Here is a 20,784-nt window from a genome sequence, read left to right on the forward strand (position 1 = left end):
CAGTGAAGAATTTGTAATTGTGAGTCCTCTCCTCTCCCCTTCCCCCCCTCTCATTTATCTATCATATACATGTAAGCACCAGAGCATACATGTTCTGGTCAGAAGACAACTTTCTGGAGTTGTTTCTCTCCTTCTACCATGTGGGTTCTGGGGCTCAAACTCAAGTTGCTAAGTTTGATAGCAAGTACCTTTACCTGCGGAGCCATCTTGCTACCCTGGAATTTTTAGATTTGATTAGTTGCAGTAGTACCTTTGGAAGAGTTTTCTGATTTTTTTTTTAAACTCTGAGAATATCCCCCACTTCTCTATCATCTTTTCTTACCAAAATACCCCATTTTTCAAAAAAAATTCCAACAAAATCTATTAACAGATTAAAGCAAAGTTCAATATTTGTTTCTAAGATTTTATTATTCTTAATACACACCTTTCACATACAGAAACCTTCTAACATCACACATGATTCCATAACCCAAATGCCTCAATTTTATCAACATTCTTTAAGTATTTACATTGGCTTCCCTCAACAAAAGTGCAATCCAAGACATCTTGACAAGAAATCTTTATAGACAACAACATATTTTTGAGCTGGTTTTCATGGTATCCACTCATTATATTCTCTTTTGATTATCTGATAAGCTAATGATGTCAACAAGGTATGAAGATGAACTTGGTTAGGCAGCATCCTGTCATGAGAACCACACTCTAAAGAAAAGTGCTTTCTCCCCACCTCTCCCCCAACCTCCAACTAAAATTATATAACTGCTCAAGGATTTGAACAGAAAATCAAAAAGGTTGGAAAATAGGCACAAAGCAGACTGCACAATCAACACTGGTATTTTAAGATGACATGAAGAACCTCAGAAAGGTAGTCTTGGTAGTCCAGCAAGTTATAACTCAATCTGTTAAGTTTTAGCATTTAAACATAAAATATTCTTTTTTCATGAGTTAATTTTCCCCAAAAAGGTATGAAAATTTCTTTTACTTAAGAAAATGAACCCCTTTTACAAAAAGTAAAGGAAATTAAAGGATGTTGGAGAAGCCCTGTTGTATACAGTGATACAGTGTATACATGTGACCAGGTGACTAGAGACAGCAGAGAGCTGAGACAGCATGAAGAAAAATAATTAGCTTCTCTCAAAACTGAAGCAGTTATACTTGCTCAAAGTATGGGATACTTTAAAAATAACTGACTAAAAATGTTAAAGTAGATGAAAATCACTTTAAGTTATTAGTCAATTTGAAAACTGAGTTACTGAACACTACTCATCAGAAACAGAAGTTAGGTGACTGATAGCCTTTACTATCCCAATTACAACAGAAATGATGATCCTTCTTGGCACAGTCCAATTCTAATCAAGGTGTTCAGGCAAAGATTGGTGAAAACATTAAGGTCAGCAGATTTCCAAAGTAAAATTTACCTTTATAGCAAGTAATGTATGCTTAATTGTATATTACTCTCAAATCAGCCAAAATTTCCCTTCCAGACAAAAGTGAAATTAATACACTAAAAGGCGAAAGGTATGTACTGCAGTGCAGGGATCATGCTTCTCTTTTTATAAGACTATACACATTTATAGTCTTCACTTTATCATCAACATAGCATCAAATGCAAATGTTATCCAATTGAAATGAAATCTCTTTATTTTAGGGTCAGAAAACAATCTAAGGAGCAGGAATAGAATGTGGCTTACAGCTCCACAGTGTCTTTTAATATAAACTACTCACTGGGTACAATGAATAGATTGACTTTGGAACAATAACACAGTGAAATTTTACTAGAAAACATCAACAGGTTAGAGTATTACAAGTATTTTATTTATTTAAAAAATCAGAAACACAAAGACAAATATGAATCTGAATAGAAACTTACCAAAACTTTTAACTTGAGTGTACAACAGACTCATAGGGAAACAGCTAATTCATAATTACAGCTTTGTGTCTCAGAGACAAATTTGCAAGTATTATGTCATATAGACCTCATATAATTGCATTAAACACCATCTGACTAATAATGATTTCTTCTTGTCGTAGGCAATTTTTTGCAGATGTGGAACTTCAGATCATCAAACTAGAAGTAAAAAACCAACTGATGAAAAATATTCATCCAAAGATGAAGAGTTTTAGTTGTTGGTAAATGGGTTCCTTACTGCTACTGTTTCCAACAAATCACCAACCAGTGGAATTTAAAACTTATCAGCAATAATGCTTAGACAATTTTGAAGAGAAACACTCCCTGTGTGTGTAAGGGGCATAAACCAAGAAAGTGATATACAATATTTACATGAATCCCAAATTTACCTAGTCACAAAATGATTACTTTTAGTATTCTTTTAATATATACTTCTGTATCATACTTGAAATTACCAAATTCCTTCATAGGAAGTAATTTGCATCTAATTCTAATTGCACAGGTCATGTCTTCAGCATATTTAAGTTTCCACATTCTACTGAACACAGAGGCTGGTTTTGGAATACTTGGTTTTCTGTATGTGACTTTTTTTAACCAACAGTAAGGGATCATGGGAATTTTTAGGATGATCTATTTTCAGATATACTCTTTTGCTATTACTGCTTCCAAAACTGAACATACTTTTAAAAGAATAAAAACTATTCTTCATCATTTTAACTAATTTCCCCTTCCTCCTTCAGATCATCTCTGACTATGTGGCACTAGGTATATTGAAAAGGAAGTGTGGCACGGCAGGTTCTGCAGCACAGCAGGCAGGCCAGAGGTTTACCTGCAAGATCTGGATACCAGGCAGCACTTCAGCAATACAACCTGTAAGTGATACCCATCAGAGCCACAGAGTAGACAGATTTGCTGTAGATTCTCTGACCAACTCTAGAGGTATAATTCAAATAACCAAGTTCTGTCTTTCTGCCAGATTGAGTCAGTGTGCATCATTTCCATATTCACTTCACAAGGCCTGTTAGATTCAGCTCACAGCCACAGCTTTCAGGTGTCATATAATTTGGATATTATTTCCAGTATGAGAACTGTTAAATTACATGAATAGTCAAAGAAAGAGCACTCAGTTCTACTCTCAAATCACCTGTTAGTGGGAGTAAATTGCACCTCAACCTGTGCTGAAGAATAGAGTCCAGACAACCTAATACAGTATTGGCTGTCCAGGCTCAGACATACATTCACTTGTCATTTATTTTCCCCAAGACCCAGAGAACTAACAGTGAGTCTCACAAAAGCTAACATATTATTAAAAGCTCCCTCCCAACTCCCACCACACCGCTAGTTCAGCCACAGATTCCCAACCCTAAATGGCATCCAATTCTTACTACCTTAGAACTCCATGAGATATTCTGCATGAGATCAAAACCCTACCAAAATCTGCACAATTTCCCATCTGGCCTCCAGTCTTACCCACACACTGATATTTGGGAATCAAGAAAGGGCAAGGGGCAGACCCCATTTTAGTGGCACAAATATACAAAGTAAACTCTGCTTCAAATTAGAAAAGAAATTAATGTCACAGAATGTTCCCCTATAAAAGATATGTAGTAAAGTAATAATGTCAATAAAATAGCTATTACTAAAGCAAAGCTTTCATCAATAAGCTTCGAGAACTTTGAAGGAGGAGAATGGCTTCACGAAATGGTAGTCCAGGTTCCCACAGTGTGGACACTGCTGGACATTGCTGTACTCAGAGAAGTACTGCATCCCGATCCGTACGTCGATCACAGGCTTACCACAATGCTTGCAATTCAGACGGGCCTGGGGAAACAGACATCATAAGCCACAATACCACTGGCTACACAGTATTAGTCAAAAGCCACCTAATCAAAATGCTGGGGACTGACTGAGATTCAGTGAAACATCTCCATTATTACCAGAATCAAAATATGCACATCTAAGACACATATTCTGGCATTCATCATCATTCTTCTAAAGATTACAGTCTCCTAGTTCCTGTCTTAATATGAGGTGCCTATCAATGAGAAAATTCTAAATGATACAACTTAAACATCACCAACAGAGTTACCTAACAGCAATCATTTACACCCTGGATTTTAAGCAAGTGGTTGAAATGGTCCCCTGTACCTAAATCTATATAAAATCTTTCCTGAAGAGTCCAGGTTTATTTCAAAAGCTCAAATACACTTTCATTTGTCTCTATATAGATGTAAAAATAAAATTTCTCTAAAATATCCAAACAAAATGGGCACTCCAGGCAGGAGTGCTTTGCGTATCTTGAGACTCTGGAACTCACGAGCACATGACAGCTCTAACTGTGCTTGTGCCTCTAACAGCACAATCCTGGAGCACTTCAGCAATAGATCTGGGAGTGAAGTGGATAGGCAGAAATTATAGATCAGTCTTAATTTAGATCCTTCCTAAAAATGTGCTAACAAATTTGTCCTCAAGGTTTGCTTGTGAAGGAGCATAATCTGCATTTCAGATGATGAAAGGGGCACACAGTGATAAATACCAACCCCAAAAAAACAGAAAGCAGAATAGCTGGGATCTAAACTGAGTGTGCTCCAAAGTGCACACTTCACCTACACACACTTTCTTTCTTTTTAACTACTTCATCCCTCTGAGTCTTGAATAAAGTTCTAACTGTTACTCCTTTCTGATAACCAATTACTGCTTATTGTTGGTTCAGACTTATTTGAAGACTTTCTTGGATAACTTTGAGAACTGTCTACAACCTGTATCTTCACAAGTGAATATTTTCAATTGTTTAATAATAATGAATAATAAATAGTAATCAAAAAGGTTTTCTGTTTCAGTTGAGGGCCAGAAAATATAATCTTGGCATATATCAGTTTAAAGAATGAACATACAGAGTAGACTAAAGGGTTGGTGGGCAGGATGCCACTCTGTATTTCTCTCTGAAGATATGGAAATGTCATGGCCAATCAACAACAAGTAGAAAGAACCCCAGAATAGAAATCATGTTACAGTCAGAGCTGTGACACAATTTGTGTAGACCTGGGGAAAACTTTCAAAAACTTGAGTCATCCATCATAAGCATCCATTTAGAAAGCTGAATGAGCTCTCCAAGGTCCCATGCAATACTGAGGTACCATGAGTTTTAATGTGTCCCAAACCTTTGTTCACGTCCTCACTTCCTTAAAAGGCTAACTCTCCTGTTACATCATATATTTACACAGAAAAGGCACCACCACTTCCTTTGGTTTCTCTGATGTTAGGAACGGACACAAAGGTACAGTGGTAACCATAAAGCATGACAGTGGAAGATTATGATGATTCATTTCAAGGCTAATCTTGAATCTAGAAATGTGGTCAGAACATGACAAGAACAGAAAACTAGTCAACCTTATCCAAAACCAATAGACTTAAGAAGAAGGCTGTCCACCTCACTCACAAGCAGATTTCTCTTCTGCAAAGAACTAGAATGGGCAAAAAATAGAACTACTGCCTTTGAACTCAACAGAAACACATCATCTACTAATCAAATTGATACTAGAGGATTTTTTAAAATCAAATTACAATGCTAATGATACAAACTCCTGTTGTAACCAAAAATGTAAGACTCATTATTTCTAAAGGACATGGGTTAACACAATGCCAGAAGAAAATGTCTCTGCTACCCAAAATCACCCACCAGGGAATTACTAACAAGTTCTTCCTCAAGCATCCTGAATAATAATAAACTCAGGGATTCCTCTGGAGTTTTATCTTTTTGGCTTCTATTTCTTATTTAAAGGGTTGTTGTGTCAGCACTTCCTCCTTTTCTTTGACACCTACATTTTAGGTGCTCCTACAAGTCAAGAAAGAATACAGCTTCTTCTAGCACTTTAGGAATTGTAAAGTTTCTGGTCAACATCACATAAAAAGTGGGAGATGCTAGGATTTTGCAAACATCTCACATAAAGTATGCAAGAAGTGAATTTTTTTCTGTTCTATAAAAAAAACTTTCCTTTTCAGTTTAAATTAAAACCTTTTGTTGCAAATTTGTAGTACAATTTAACCTCACAAAATTAGAAAATTACAAGCAAACAAAACAAAAACTAAGGTCACCTAACCATCTGCAGATACTCAAGCAGAGCACTTTCATGCTGTCTCAAATGGAAGCAAGGTATTTTGCTGTTTGTTTTTTTTAACAGATGGAAAATACTCCAAATCTACCCCCCACCGTGTGTGTGTGTGTGTGTGTGTGTGTGTGTGTGTGTGTGTGTGTGTGAGAGAGACAGAGAGAGAGAGAGAGAGAAGAGAGAGAGAGAGAGAGAGAGAGAGAGAGAGATATTTTACCTCACCTGAATTCTTTCCTCTTAGAAGCACACCTTTACCAAGCCCTCATACCTCACACTCAAAGTGACCACAAAGCAGCCTTTAACTCTCCTACATTAACTTGGTGACAAAGGCCCAGAGTGTACCCTCACTTCAGCTGATACCAACCTGACAGCAGGGAGAGGCAGCCAGGATGTCGTAGGTGTACATGGTGCCCAGTTGGTGCCAGCTGCCATCCCATCGTGACTTGCACTTGATGCAGATGATCTTGTGAACCCCTTCCAGGCAGTCTACACACACTGCATACAGATGCATGAGTCTCCCTGCACACAGAAAACACAAGAGTGAGGGAGAGCAATTTTATCTCCAGTGGTGATAAAAAGCCCCCATCATCAACAAAAAACAAACATTTTATTATTTGAGTAAATATCTTAGATAGATAGACAGACAGACAGACAGACAGACAGACAGACAGACAGACAGACAGATAGATAGATAGATAGATAGATAGATAGATAGATAGATAGTACATCCTTTAATTGTCCTGTTAGGATAACATTGTTTGTCCATCCAGATCAAAACAACAAAGCCACATGCATATAACCAAATTATAATCACCAAGATTTTCTTCCTGAGTTTGTGTGTGACATACAGTGAAACAGCATTGGTCTGATGAGCTGTAACCCACAAATTTCATCCAAAACTGTCTTGGTATCGACAGCCCAGAATTTTACAAAAGCCACAATTACTATGTTAACAGTCCTCAATCCCAAAACTGCTCAGCTATCACCACAGCTAATTTAGGAACTAGAATTATATATTACTTGTGATACATTAGAAATTCAACATATGATTTACTGAGCCTTTAACTCACAACCTCATTCCTTCACTGTTTATCTAAGACTTAATGTTTATAAAGGAAAGAAATCAGGCAAATATATGAAAGGGAAAGAGTTCAAATAATTAGTATGCATGTCTAGGATCTTGCTTGGCAATATGTAATAGCAATACTGCTAAGAACAGGGAGCACTCTAGAACACTGCATGGTAGCTTCTTACTCAGAATGTGCTGCTATCTCAGACTAAGGATTTTTATCATTTACTTGCAAGGACAAGTTCACTCTTCCTTTTCTACTGCAAAGACACCTGTCTTTGAAGGGAACATTCTCATTACATTTGTTTACATGGCCCGCTTCTTCCTTGAGAGCAGGAGCCACACCTCATTGATCTTTGTCAATTTGATATCCGGCACAATGTCCGCAACTCGGAAAAGTTGTGTGCTGAGTGAATGGATGGAGCATTGTAACAGCCAAGGACACTATAAACTGTAGGGTGGGGTCTCTGCCAAAACCAGGAAAACTGGGAAAAGTTCCTTGCAATACCACCCACCTATGTCCTAAACCACTGAAGACAAGGTCTCATATGCCATACCCACTGAGTTCTTGGGACCATATCCAAAAGTCAATTTAATTATCTATGAGCAACTAGAACACTTCATTTCCAGTTTCCTCCTATAGTGCTCAGCGATACATCAGGGCTGCTAGTAGAAGATAACACCAGACTCAGAAGGTGCTGGTAACAATGGCTGTGATGATGAAGGGACGTTCACTGTGCACTTACCAGGGTCTGCCCTGTGCTGTGTGAGTTCAATTCATCTTTCCATTTAACTCTCACTGCAACACTACAGAGGGCTCATTACTGTTATTCCCATTTCAAACAGGATGGGAAAATGCTTAAACAATCTGGGCAGCTTGGGACTGCTTATAAAAAAAAAAAAGGACCCAAAATGAGACTCAATTCATGTCTATCTTGACTCTTAACTTACAGGCAAACAAACTCGTGGGAAGCCTGAGTTGAAACTTAGTTTCAGGAATTGTTTTCCATTACTATTCCTTGATGTCTTATAAATTTCTGAGTCATAGAAAAGATTCTATAAACAATGTCCTAATAGCACAATCACATATGATGCACAGCAGTAAAGAAGACCATCAAGTCCCTCTTAATTAGACCAGTGTTACTTAGAAAGACCAAATAAAACCATTTTCTGAATCAGAGAACAGGGTTTGGAGACAAAGCTGGAGAAGGCCAGAAGGATTAAGGGAGTAACAATCCAATGAGCACAGTAAACATCTCACCAACATATAATCATCTGTGAACTGTAGAATCCCATGGCCTAGAATGTGGCCATCCTGTTGGAATTGGAAATGCTTTAAAAGTGTGGTTGGCATAAGAGCTTACTATAAATAAGATCACCCAGACTTCTGAAGTACAGCAATAGAAACACTGACCCATGACTAATACCTTATTTGTGGTACTGGTACTAGCATTCATTAAATCTCTCGACCACAGATTCTAAAACCAGCAGTTAGTTCTTGGTACCTTTGTAGAATACACAGAGCACAGCCATTATCTGTATAGAATTACATACAAGTGTGTGTACAAGCATACAAGTAATCCAGGCCTCTCTTAGGTTTGCCTTTCTCCATCCTCTCTGATCAACACCTGAAGGATTTACTCTTGAGCACTACCACAACTGCTTCCTCTTTTCTTTTCATTTCTAACATTTAGCCACCAATGTTAAAAACAGTATCTCACGTGATCACCAGAAATGCTTCTAACAGTGCTTGCTAGATACCTGTATAGAAAGTTAATTAAATATATACAAATGACATCTTCTTTCCCATAAAATCAGGTATTTTTTCTATTTTTTCTATCAGGTATTTTGTCTATTTTAGCCTGTAAAAATATCATTTATATTGTTTGGAAGCAAAGTGAATTGACGAAGACTCTTCATTTCCACAGCCAAAGACTCTCCACATTTTCCTTAAGCCTCCTGCAGATCTCTTCCTTTTAGTTCCTACTATCTACAAACAGTAGTTTCTTATCTTCATGCATACAGATATGACAAAATTTCAACTCTGCCTCCAGGTCAAAAACTTTTTTTTTTAATGATTTAGATTTTTTTTGAGGTTCTTTTTTTTCCTTAAATGTATTTTTAATTGGATATTCTACTTATTTCCATTTCAGTTGTTATCCCCTTTCTCCATTTCCACCTCCCCCCAAAGGAATTCCCTATCCTGTCCCCAATCCCACAGCTTCTATGAGGGTGTGCCCCCACCCATCTAACCACTCCCCCTCTCCACCCTCAAATTCCTCCACACTGGAGCATCCCGCCTTCACAGGACCAAGGACCTCCTTTCCCACCTATGCCTGACAAGGCCGTCCTCCACTGCATATACAGCTGGAGCCATGGGTCCCTCCATGCATGTTCCCAGGCTGGCGGATTAGACCCTGGAGCTCTGGTTGGTTGGTATTGTCACTTTTCTCATGGGGCCACAAGCCCCTTCAGCTCCTTCAGTCTTCTAACTCCTCCATTGGGGTAGCTGCGAGCATCTGCTCTGTATATGTCAATTTCTGGCAGAGCCTCTCAGGAGACAGGCTCTTGTCAGCATGCACTTCCTGGCATCCACAACAGTGTCTGTGTTTGTTGACTGCATATGAGATGGATCCCCAGGAAGGGCAGTCTCCAGATGGCCCCTCCTCTAGTCTCTGCTCCACAGTTTGTTTCTGTACTTGCTCCCTTGAGTATTTTGTTACTACTAAGAAGGACCGAAGCACTCATACTTTGGACTTCTTTCTTGAGCTTCATGTGGTCTGAGTTGTATCTTGGGTATTGTGAGCTTTTGTGCTAATATCCACTTATCAGTGAGTGCATACCATGTGTGTTCTTTTTTGATTGGGCTATCTCACTCAGGATTACACTTTCTAGTTCCATCCATTTGCCTAAGAATTTCATGAATTCATTGTTTTTAATACCTCAGCAGTACTCCATTGTATAAATGTACCACATTTTCTGTATCCATTCCTCTGTTGAAGGACATCTGGGTTCTTTCCAGCTTCTGGCTAGTATAAGTAAGGCTACTATGAACATAGTGGAGCATATGTCCTTGTTATATGTTGGCGCATCTTTTGGGTATATGCCCAGGAGTGGCATAACTGGGTCCTCAGGTAATCCTATGTCCAATTTTCTGAGGAACTGCCAGACTGATTTCAAGAGTGGCTGTACCAGTTTGCAATCTCACCAATAATGGAGGAGTGTTCCTCTTTTTCGACATACTCACCAGCATCTGCTATCACCTGAGTTTTTGATCTTAGCCATTCTGATTGGTTCTCAGGGTTGTTTTGATTTGCATTTCTCTGATGACTAAAGATGTTGAACATTTCTTTAGGTGCTTCTTGGCCATTCGAGTTTCCTCAGTTGAGAATTCTTTGTTTAGCTCTGTACCCCATTTTTAATAGGGTTATTTGGTTGTCTGGAGTCTAATTTCTTGAGTTCTTTGAATATATTGGATATTAGCCCTCTATCAGATGTAGATCTTTTCCCAATCTGTTGGTTGCCATTTTGTCCTATTGACAGTCTCCTTTGCCTTACAGAAGCTTTGCAATTTTATGAGGTCCCATTTGTCGATTCCTGATCGCAAGGCATAGGCCATTGGTGTCCTATTTAGGAAATATTCCCCTGTGTCCATGTGCTCAAGGCTTTTCCCCACTTTCTCTTCTATTAGTTTCAGTGTGTCTGGTTTTATGTGGAGGTCCTTGATCCACTTGGACTTGAGTTTTGTACAAGGAGATAAGAATGGATTCATTTGCATTATTCTACATGCTGACCTCCAGTTGAACCAGCACCATTTGTTGAAAATGCTTTTTTTTTCCCACTGAATGGTTTTAGCTCCTTTGTCAATGATAAAGTGACCATATGTGTGTGAGTTCATTTCTGGGTTTTCAATTCTTTTCCACTGATCTTTTTGCCTATCTCTATACCAACACCATGTGGGTTTTATCACTATTGCTCTGTAGTACAGCTTGAGGTCAGGGATGGTGATTACCCCCAGAAGATCTTTCATTGTTGAGAATAGTTTTCACTTTCCTGTTTTTTTTGTTATTCCAAATGAATTTGAGAATTGCTCTTTCTAACTCTGTGAAGAATTGAGTTGGGATTTTAATGGGGATTGCATTGAATCTGTAGATTGTTTTTGGCAAGATGGGCATTTTTACTATACTAATCCTGCCAATCCATGAGCATGGGAGATCTTTCCATCTTCTGAGATCTTCTTCAATTTCTTTCTTCAGAAATGTGAAGTTCTTGTCATACAGGTCTTTCACTTGCTTGGTTAGATTCACACCAAGGTATTTTATATTATTGACTCTTGTGAAGGGTGTCATTTCTCTAATTTCGTTCTCAGCCTGTTTATCCTTTGAGTAGAGGAAGGCTACTGATTTGTTTGAGTTAATTGTATATCCAGCCAGGTCGCAAACTTTTCAAGCAGTTTTTTTAGTATATTAGTTATAGTAATTTTAATGCTGAAAACTTATAAATTCAAATTCATAAGAATATGCAAAGGGCTTATTTGGCTTGAAAAAACACTGTCTGCCCCTCATCTGCTCTCCACATCTCCTACTACATCCTGCCTCCTGAAGAACCAAACCCAAGAACTGGCCCTTTCTTCCCTGGAAATCTCAGAATACTCAGAGTACAGGATGTACATAATATGCATGTGTTATTTACTAATCCATGTGTGATGCTATTATTCAGTCTTGGGCTTAGTACAGTTAAGTTACATAAGTTACTACATTAAAAGCATTTTATATATTAAGATTACACACTGATGATCCCACCTAGCACATGTGCAAAGTTTGACTGACAGAAGATGGACTATAAGAAGACAGATGTTCAAATACTTATGTCCATCACAAGCACCCTAATTCATTTCCATAAAGCATGGTAAAAGTTTTAAGGTGCAGAAATAAAGGTGTTTCTGTTTCCCTTTAAAATTACTAGCAGTTATGCTAAATAAGAAACAAAAAACAAAATTCCACCACTAAAACACAGGAGGAAACCTAACTGCTATCTAACTGTATTTCTGCCTTTAGCCGTTCTCTTTCCTACAGTACAGTGAAACATTAGCACTCTTGCTCCTAACAATAGAGTTGTTTGTCCATTATCTGGCACTATTCCATTCTACACTGAGATTAGCTGTTTAGACTCTATAGCTGAAAAAAATCATATGGCATTTGTCTTTCTGTACCTGGCCTATATCATTTAATTATGTCCTCCATCTTCATGCATTTGAGTAAGTTCAAGGTGAATCCTCACATGCTTCAAATGGGACGTAGTAGTAAAGAAATGAGAGAAAACAATATACAGTTCCCTCAAAAACCTAAAAAATAAGCCAGGAATGGTGGCTCACACCTTTAATCCTAGCACTCTGGAGGCAGAGCCAGGCTGATCCCTGAGGCTGAGGCCTTTTTGAACTATATAGCAAGTTCCAGGCCAACCAAGGGCTATACTGCAACACTCTGTTTCAAAAATAAATACATAAAAAATTATGAATTACCTAATAATAGGACATGTTTTGACTTGTGTAATTAGAATTATACAATTCTTGACTTGTGTAACTAGAATTAATTAAAATCACATGATCCACAAGTCAAGTCAGTATGTCAAAAGTATAGGTACTCCCATATTCACTGCAGTATTACTCACCAAAGCTACAGAATCAAACTAAGAATCCATTAAAAGATGAATGGACAGAAAAAATACTTTGTGTATATACATATACACACATATGTAGCCACAAAAGAAATTTAATCATACTTCCATTAAATGGATAAACATGAAGGAGTAATAAATTAAGTAATAAATAATTCAAGCACAGAAAGGCCATGATTCTCTTTATCCTATTCAAATTACTGGAAGGAGGTTCAGATTTAAGGGTAAGGAGCCATCTTGAATGTCATGCCAAATACCATAGGATTCATGTTAGTTCTACAATTTACAGTGGTAGTCATTATAATTAGGAAGAAGTTTAATGACACATGCAGTGTATTTGGCATAATTCTAACACCTCTCTTATGAATTTAAAGAATGCTGCTCTGCTGAGCATTGATGTGGTAGATAATGTTGATAAAATTACCCAGGGACTGAAGTCAGTCTTTCTATTTTGGTCAAGCTTCAAAAATGGCATATATAGCTTGATCATGCTAGCCCTTTTTGTCCTGGGAATACTTTTATTCCTGCCCACTGTGTTAAAGCTTTTCTTCAACAACATTAACATATACATGGCTTGAACCTGAAAATGGACTCCCAGACAGAGTTATTAAACTAACAGGCTGGTAAGCCAAGGACGAGTAAGACTCTGCGCAGAGCTTTACCAACCTAAGACAGATTTGCTTTGCTTTTGATAACGCATATTCCATGATGGGTAAGGAAGGCATTCTTGTCAGAATGAACTAAGACGGGCTCAGTCCTGTTAATGAAATAAAAAAAAAGGGGAGAGGCAGAGATCTTTTGGGGCTGCTTGGTAAGAATCTGACATGGGCCAAGGACAAGAAAGTAGGCTTCAGGCAAGAATCAGACATTAGGCTAGAACAAAGAAGTAATTTTAGGTAGGAATCTAAATCTTAGGCTAGAACAAAGAAGTAATTTCAGGCAGGAATCTAAATATTAGGCTAGAACAAAGAAGTGATTTCAGACAGGAATCTAAATTTTAGGCTAGAACAAGGAAGCAGGCTTCAGACATGAAAATGACTTTGAGCTAGGACAGGGAAATAGGCTCAGATATTTTGGTCATCCTGATAAGCCCTTAGAAACAGTTATCACAGGAGGGTCACAGAATTTTGTTTATTGCATTGTTTTTTTTTGACTATTTGTGTTTATTATCTTGCTTGCATCTATTGTATTGCTAGTTCCTCAACCTAGAACTGACCTTAATACTTGCATGTAATTAAAATGGTATAAAAGCAAAAAGGAGGAGGGGGGATGGGATAGGGAAGTTCTAGGGAGGGTAAATGGGGGAAAGGGATGACATCTGAAATATAAATAAATAAAATATCCAATAAAAAATACCATGTAATCCACATGGTACAATGGTTACCTATGGCTAGGGAAGCTAGGCTGGGAGGGTGGGAAGAGGCTAGATAATGGGATAATAATCATATTGTTAGGAGGAGTAAGAGTCCTAATGTTTCACTGTACTGTAGTGACTACAGTTCATTATATATTTTCAAAATAAGTAGAATTTTAAATGTTCTTATCACATAGATTATAAGCATGAAGTGAATGTTATCTTCAGTGGCATAATCTTATCATTACATAATATAAACAGACACCAAAACATTACACTACAACTCATAAATATATACAACCGTGGTTCAATTACACAACTTAAAAAAAAAATCTCTAACTAACCTAATAGAAGATGAAGGTGGACATGGGTACCAGAGAACCCATTCCGTGTCAACCTGTTTATGAGAAACCATCCTACCCGACCTGAGAGAGTATTAAGTCCCTTGAGGCCATTAGGCTTAGAGGAGTTACACCTTGTAACAATACTGAAGGACTCCAGAGAATCACACAAAACACCCAAACAAGACCACCCCATAACTGCAACCTTTTTCTTACTCTGAAAGATAATAAAAGAAATTACATCTGAGAAACAAGAACATTTCTTGTTTTTTCTGGTGGCACATGCCAGCATTTGGGAGGCCAGCCTGATATACACAGTGTCTCAAAAACAAACAAACAAACAAACAAACAAGCAAAGAAACAAACAAAAGGTTCTGGAAATTCAAAATATTAGAAGAGAAATCTAAGGAAATGTTCCATTTCCAGAAGATTTAACAGAGTAACATGTAACAGATAAACACAAGATTTTCTCTCCCATCAAAAGGGAGTCAGAAAGGTCAAAGTTCCAGTAAGTGAAAAGAAATAAATTTATCAAAGTAGTAAAATAAAAGCAAAGTTTCCCCAAAGTGAGGATCTAAGTGTATATATATTCAATAATCCATGACAGCCCACAGTATATGAAGGTAGAGGGGCTAAGAAACCACAGTATGGCAGGATTTCAGAACAGTAGAGATACTAAGGGAAAAGTCAAATCCTTTAAAGAGGATAGAGATTAGAGGTGGGGGATTAAGAATATCAGACTTCAAGACAGTTAAAAGGTAAGATAGGAGATAGTGAAGAAACACTTCCTAAATTTCCAATGGTAAATATTTGTAATTTAAAGGACTGTATGAACAAGATAGGAAACAACCAAGTGTTAAGAATGAATAAAGGCATTCTCAAACTTCCAATATCTCAGCTTCTGAGGATGTCTGAGGGAAAAAATAAAGAAAAGAAAATATGGCTTAGAAGATAAGACTTAAGCATGAGAAATAAGAAAAGCTTTCCTTCAAGCCCAGCAGATCCTGAGTTCTTCAGGGCAGAATAGAGAGTGCAGGGAGATGAAAGCCTTCAGAAGCCATGACTACAGAAGAAAAAACTTCAAAAAATGTTAAGTGTGTAGAAATGCTTTAGAAAAGTGGTTTTCAAAGCTGCTAGATGAGAGCAACTGCCCAAGTTAAAACAAAAAATAAATACACCACTCTCAGGCACTTGAACCTTCAGATGCTAAACCAACAGTTAGTTCTCAATAATAAATCTTCCTAGGACTGTGACTCTGCACCAAGCCTGGGCTAGAGAGTGAGATCTCTGCCTCCAGAAACCAAAACAAACAAAAAAAAATGCATGGCAAGGGAAGAAATGAATTTCTTCCATTTTAAAAAGTCTCCCTTCAAAACTGTTTCTATAATGGGAAAATATGTATGTATATACATATATATGTATGTGTGTATACACACACACACACACACACACGTGTGTGTGTATGTTCAACATCATTAACATGCAGCAGAAACACTAGGGATTTATCTCCAAAGGAGAGAGATACGTAGTCATCCATCTTACGTTCCAGTCTTATCAAAAGATATAGTACCTAAAACCAGAGAATTAAGATAACTGTATTCAAAATCCTGATGTCAAAAACCTTGAAGAATCACTTAGCATTTCAATGTTTGGCTCTGGGGGTGGAAACAGCAGGGTTTAGTGGGAAGAAGACAGGAGTCATTTTTATCGGACACTGTAGCATACTGTTAAAATTATAAACTATTATACGCATGCATCTCTTCTTTGGAAGTTCAACAGTTTTAACTTCACACCTGTACTGCCCAACTCCTTGGTATTTAAATTATGGCTAAAAAGTACCCAAGTCTTTGTCATACATATAAGCTGACCACTACTGTCCCCCAAACAAGGGCATGCCTGGGCTTCAATCATTCTCCATTTTCCTTTTGATGCTATCAATGTTCTCATCTTTCACAATTTTAAAATTAATTCAACTAATATGAAGTCATACTGTCCCTTCTTGTTTCCTCCTTTCCCAGTTTACAAGGATCACAGTCTGCTGGACACATTAAAGGTTTCAAACTATTTCACAGCAAAGAGAAAAATGTAATTCCTTCCAAAATTTTTATCCAGTTGTGAAAAACTAAACATTAGCTATCCTTTCATCAAATTAGCACAGAACAAGGACATCAAATTGTACCCAGTACAGTGAGATGAGAGTACAAAAACCACCAGCCACTGGGAGAAGATGAAATACTCATGTTACCTATTTAGTCCCTGGCTAGAATAAAAACATGCCAGTTACAATTAAATAAAGTAAAAATGTAGTTCGATCTTGTTCGCTTTTTGAGTTTTATCAAACAAAAACCAGGCAAGGTGAATCAACACCTATACCTTGAAGGTGACAAGGAACATCATATTCAATCTCATCATGTCTTGAGGGGCTTAAGAACAGAGTTCCATCCACCAGAGGGAACTGTTCAAACACAGGGAGTGCCCGGTGGCACAAAGCACAGTTTACAACGTTTCTGTGGCTGGCACTGAGGGCTGCAAGAATGAACTTCCGTAGATCTTCGCCTTGGCCTACTTGGGCATCGTCTTCCATTCTGACATGGAAGGTGTTTAGCTTATGCCTGGGGATGTGAGTGAGAAGTTCAGAGAGGTCCAGTCGCCGCAGGAACTGTACAGGGGTGTCAAAGTGTCCTGCCCTGTGTACAGACAGACCAGCCGAACTGTAATCAAAGTGGGCATTTCTGAACACGTGGCCTCCTGGCATGGCCTTTTTGTGAGGCTCAAGATGAATGGCATTCTTTAAGAATTCCCCAAGGTATCTGGAAGATCGGGGACCACTAAAGTGGGCTGGGGAGAGGATAGAGTAGCCCGTGGGTGGGGACTGGCCAGGGGAGCCACAAGGGGAACGGGTCCCATAGGCTGCAGAACTGACTGTCTTTTCCTGGGAGTTTTGCCTGTCCATGGAATGCCGCCGAGGAAGGTCATGGTTCAGGCCTTTCTGGGGCTTGTTCAGGGGCCTGCATTTTTTTGTCTCCTCCCCAGCCTCCCCTGGAGGCCTTGCTGTGTTCTTCTCTGACCCAGACTTCTTCTTTTTTTCATCTTGCATTCGCTTTACCTGGTACCAGTCTGTGTCCTTTTTTAAGTGGCCCTGCCCACAGCGGCAGGAACAGAAGCGGAAAGCCAGGTCATAGCCCTTCTTGGTCCACATGTTCTGGCGGCACTGCTTCTCATTCCAGCTACGGGCCCTGCCAATGCAGTTGAACTGCACCAAGATGCTGCTCTCCCACTCGTAGAAGCACTGAAGATGCATCCAGGTGCTACAGGGGCAGTGCTCATTGTTGCACACCACCTTCTGATAGTCATCCTTCTCCAGGTCCACTGGTCTCCCAAAGCTGCAGATCAGGGGTGTGGCACAAGGAGCTTCTGAAAGAAGAAAAGAAAGATTCAGCAAAGGATACAAGGACTCCAGAGGGCATCCACCTGTCCCCATTCATGCAAGTTACACTTCTCCTGGAGCAAACACCAGGGAGATTTAGAAACATCCATTATTTTCTTCTGATATGATGCTGTCCCAAATAAATTTATTTTCTATTATTATTTGCTGAAAAACATACTGGTAAATTCCAAGAAATCCAAATTTTTCACAGTTCAACTGTGTGTCCGGCCTTACAACAATATGGCATAAAGTTTTCTCAAGACGTGGGTATAACGACAGTATCAACGTTCCTGTAAAGACGAGTCACTGCAAGGCAACTAGGAATTAATATATAGCTACTACACCAACCAGTTCTGGTGTCATCTTCAAAAGGGCCCCCAAAATGCTTTAACACCAGGGGTTTTTGATAGCATCTGTCCTGAATAGCAGATAACATTGAGAAAATAGACAAGCCTCATCTCTTTTCCTAGAGACACCAGATACTAAGTGCAGGATGTCTGGTCAGACTGTTGCCCTATACAGAATTCCAGTTGAGAAAGAAAACAACCATTCTCCTAAAACATACAGAAAGAAAGCAACAAAGAAGCATTTCTGAAGTCATATAATGTTACCCACACACGGTCCAAACAGCTAAGCAGATTCCCATGATTGAAGAAAATGTAATAGCTCAAAGCAGGCCCATTTCTGAAAAGGTAAATGTGTGCATGGAGACTGACAGGCATCGGATTCTTATAGCTTCTCAGCATCAATCTAATATCTAAGCTTAGGATACATGTTTTTAAAATGTAAACAAGACCTGTGATAGAGACACTAAACAAGATCAGTAGTTACCAGGGAAGCGAAGAAGAGAAGGATGAACGTGTTTCTAGGACAGTATATCTACTCTGTATGATACTGTGACAGAAACTGCATTATCACCACACATACTTGTCAAAATCCACAGCACATAAACACGAGCAGTGAACCCTAAAAGTAAGCTATAGAATTGAGTGCTACTATGTATCAACATAGGTTCAGAGCCTAATTTTACAGAACCTACTGACAGTGGGATGAGATGGTCCATTTGGGAGTGGTATATATACATTCACTTTATTTTCATTTTTTTCTACAATATGAAAAAAATAGATATTATTTTTTAAAGTGGGGAAGAGGAGAAAAAGTAAGTCTGAATTCCAAGAAATACTAACCCTAAGAAAGTAGGCTGGTTAGTTTATGTTTGTAAATAAATATAATATATATACACACACACACATATATATGTATCTATATATACATATATATATATATATATGTATCTGTATGTAGATATCTGTATACATATATACACACATACACACTTTATAATTGGTAAGTTATAATTTTGGTGAGAAATATGCACATGCTTAGAATTACATGCTTAGAGAGTTCACAGTACCTAGCATATAAGGCTTACTGATGTTGTTCTTATATTAATGGAACCGTTACTATATAGCTTATGGCATAGTTATTTATTAAAGAAGCTTTGGATGGTAATAGCTTAAGGTCTCAACAAGGGATAGTAAATTAGCAAAATGTATATTCAAACTGGGAAATTAAGAGCCTATCAGGGCAGGAACAGACCAGATACAGTTCTAGCCATTCAATACCACAGGCACAAACTAACAGCTGCCAGTTATATGGGCAGAGACTAAGTGTGACTACCTGCCCAGAAAAGACAGGACACAACAAACCAATAGCTTCCCCAATTGCTCTCTTTGCACTTCTATAATTTTCAACATAATTCATGACATTCTAGCCTGCATTTCTATGCTGTTCCTCTTTTGCCTCCCACTTTTCCATATGACTACTAACTGGAACCAGTGGTCAGCATTTCTTTCTTCACTTCCCCAAGTAGAAACTAAAATCAAAATTTACTATTCCCTAACAAGGCATTTCTGGCATTTGTACAAATCCCATATTATATATGAGAGTAATTCATAGCATTAATTCTGCCATCACAATGCCTGCATACCAATACCATTTACAGTGTTCAACCCTCCTAATGTTGCAACCCTTTAATTCAGTTCTTCATGAAGTGGTGACCCTCAACCATAAAATTAGCTTCATTGCTACTTCATAATTATAGTTGTGCTACTGTTATGAATTGTAATTTAAATATATGTTTTTGATGGTCTTAAGTGACCCCCGTGAAAGGGTTGTTCAACCCCGAAGGGTGTCATGACCCATAGATTTACAAGCTAGTACCCTTGGACAAGTTACTTCTTTTCTTGTCAGTTTCTTCTGTGGAAAATGCAGATAAAAATACTTTAGTTGTTAATGATTAAAAAAATTCATACATATACACACAGTGCTTAGAACAGAAAGGGTATGACATCTATGAAACCTTAGGTCCTCCTGCTCACTGCTTCAAAGACTACCTTCACACACCTACTATACCACCTGACCCAGGCCTTTTACAATCAGGAGCTGAATAAAGTTGCATCAAGACACTGCCATGTAAAACTCATACATGACAAAAGCAGAAGGAAGAAAGGGCTGTAATCCTAAATGGAAAAAGACCCAATTATACCAAAGCACACTGAAAAAAAAAAAGTATACTGAGTAACTATAATAATTTGGACTATGTCCTTGAAAATGTTAGTCAATTAAAGTTCAGTTGCTTCATTCAATTCAGTTGCTTCACTCAATTGAAACTTTAATTCTTCATAGGAACAGCCTTAAATAGCATATCTTGGAAATATGATGATGATAATAATAACTAAGATATATAAACCCAGAATTAACTAAGGGTGCCTACTGATCTCTTCATTCACAATATTCATAATGTAAACCCTGAAGTCCATTTGCCTTAAAAAAAAAAGACTAAGGTAAACTAATAAGAAATTCTATTTAGATCATTTCCACAAAGCAGCAGATACAC

The 20,784-nt window shown here is 38.1% G+C and overlaps 1 protein-coding gene across 1 annotated transcript in view; it reads right to left on the bottom strand.

The window, feature by feature from the left end:
• Positions 1–389: 389 nt before the first annotated feature.
• The window catches only part of Heca (hdc homolog, cell cycle regulator), a 50,798-nt gene continuing 30,403 nt past the window's right edge, over positions 390–20,784 (bottom strand). Inside the window, exons 2-4 of the mRNA XM_028779206.1 lie at positions 16,832–17,872; positions 6,383–6,537; positions 390–3,730 (exon numbers count right to left, since the gene is read on the bottom strand). Of these exons, the coding sequence (XP_028635039.1) occupies positions 3,566–3,730; positions 6,383–6,537; positions 16,832–17,872 (1,361 nt within the window). The 3' untranslated portion in view covers positions 390–3,565. The remainder of the gene's footprint in view (positions 3,731–6,382; positions 6,538–16,831; positions 17,873–20,784) is intronic.

This window comes from Grammomys surdaster, unplaced genomic scaffold, assembly GCF_004785775.1.
Source record: "Grammomys surdaster isolate TR1022 unplaced genomic scaffold, NIH_TR_1.0 348, whole genome shotgun sequence".
Lineage (NCBI taxonomy): Eukaryota > Metazoa > Chordata > Mammalia > Rodentia > Muridae > Grammomys > Grammomys surdaster.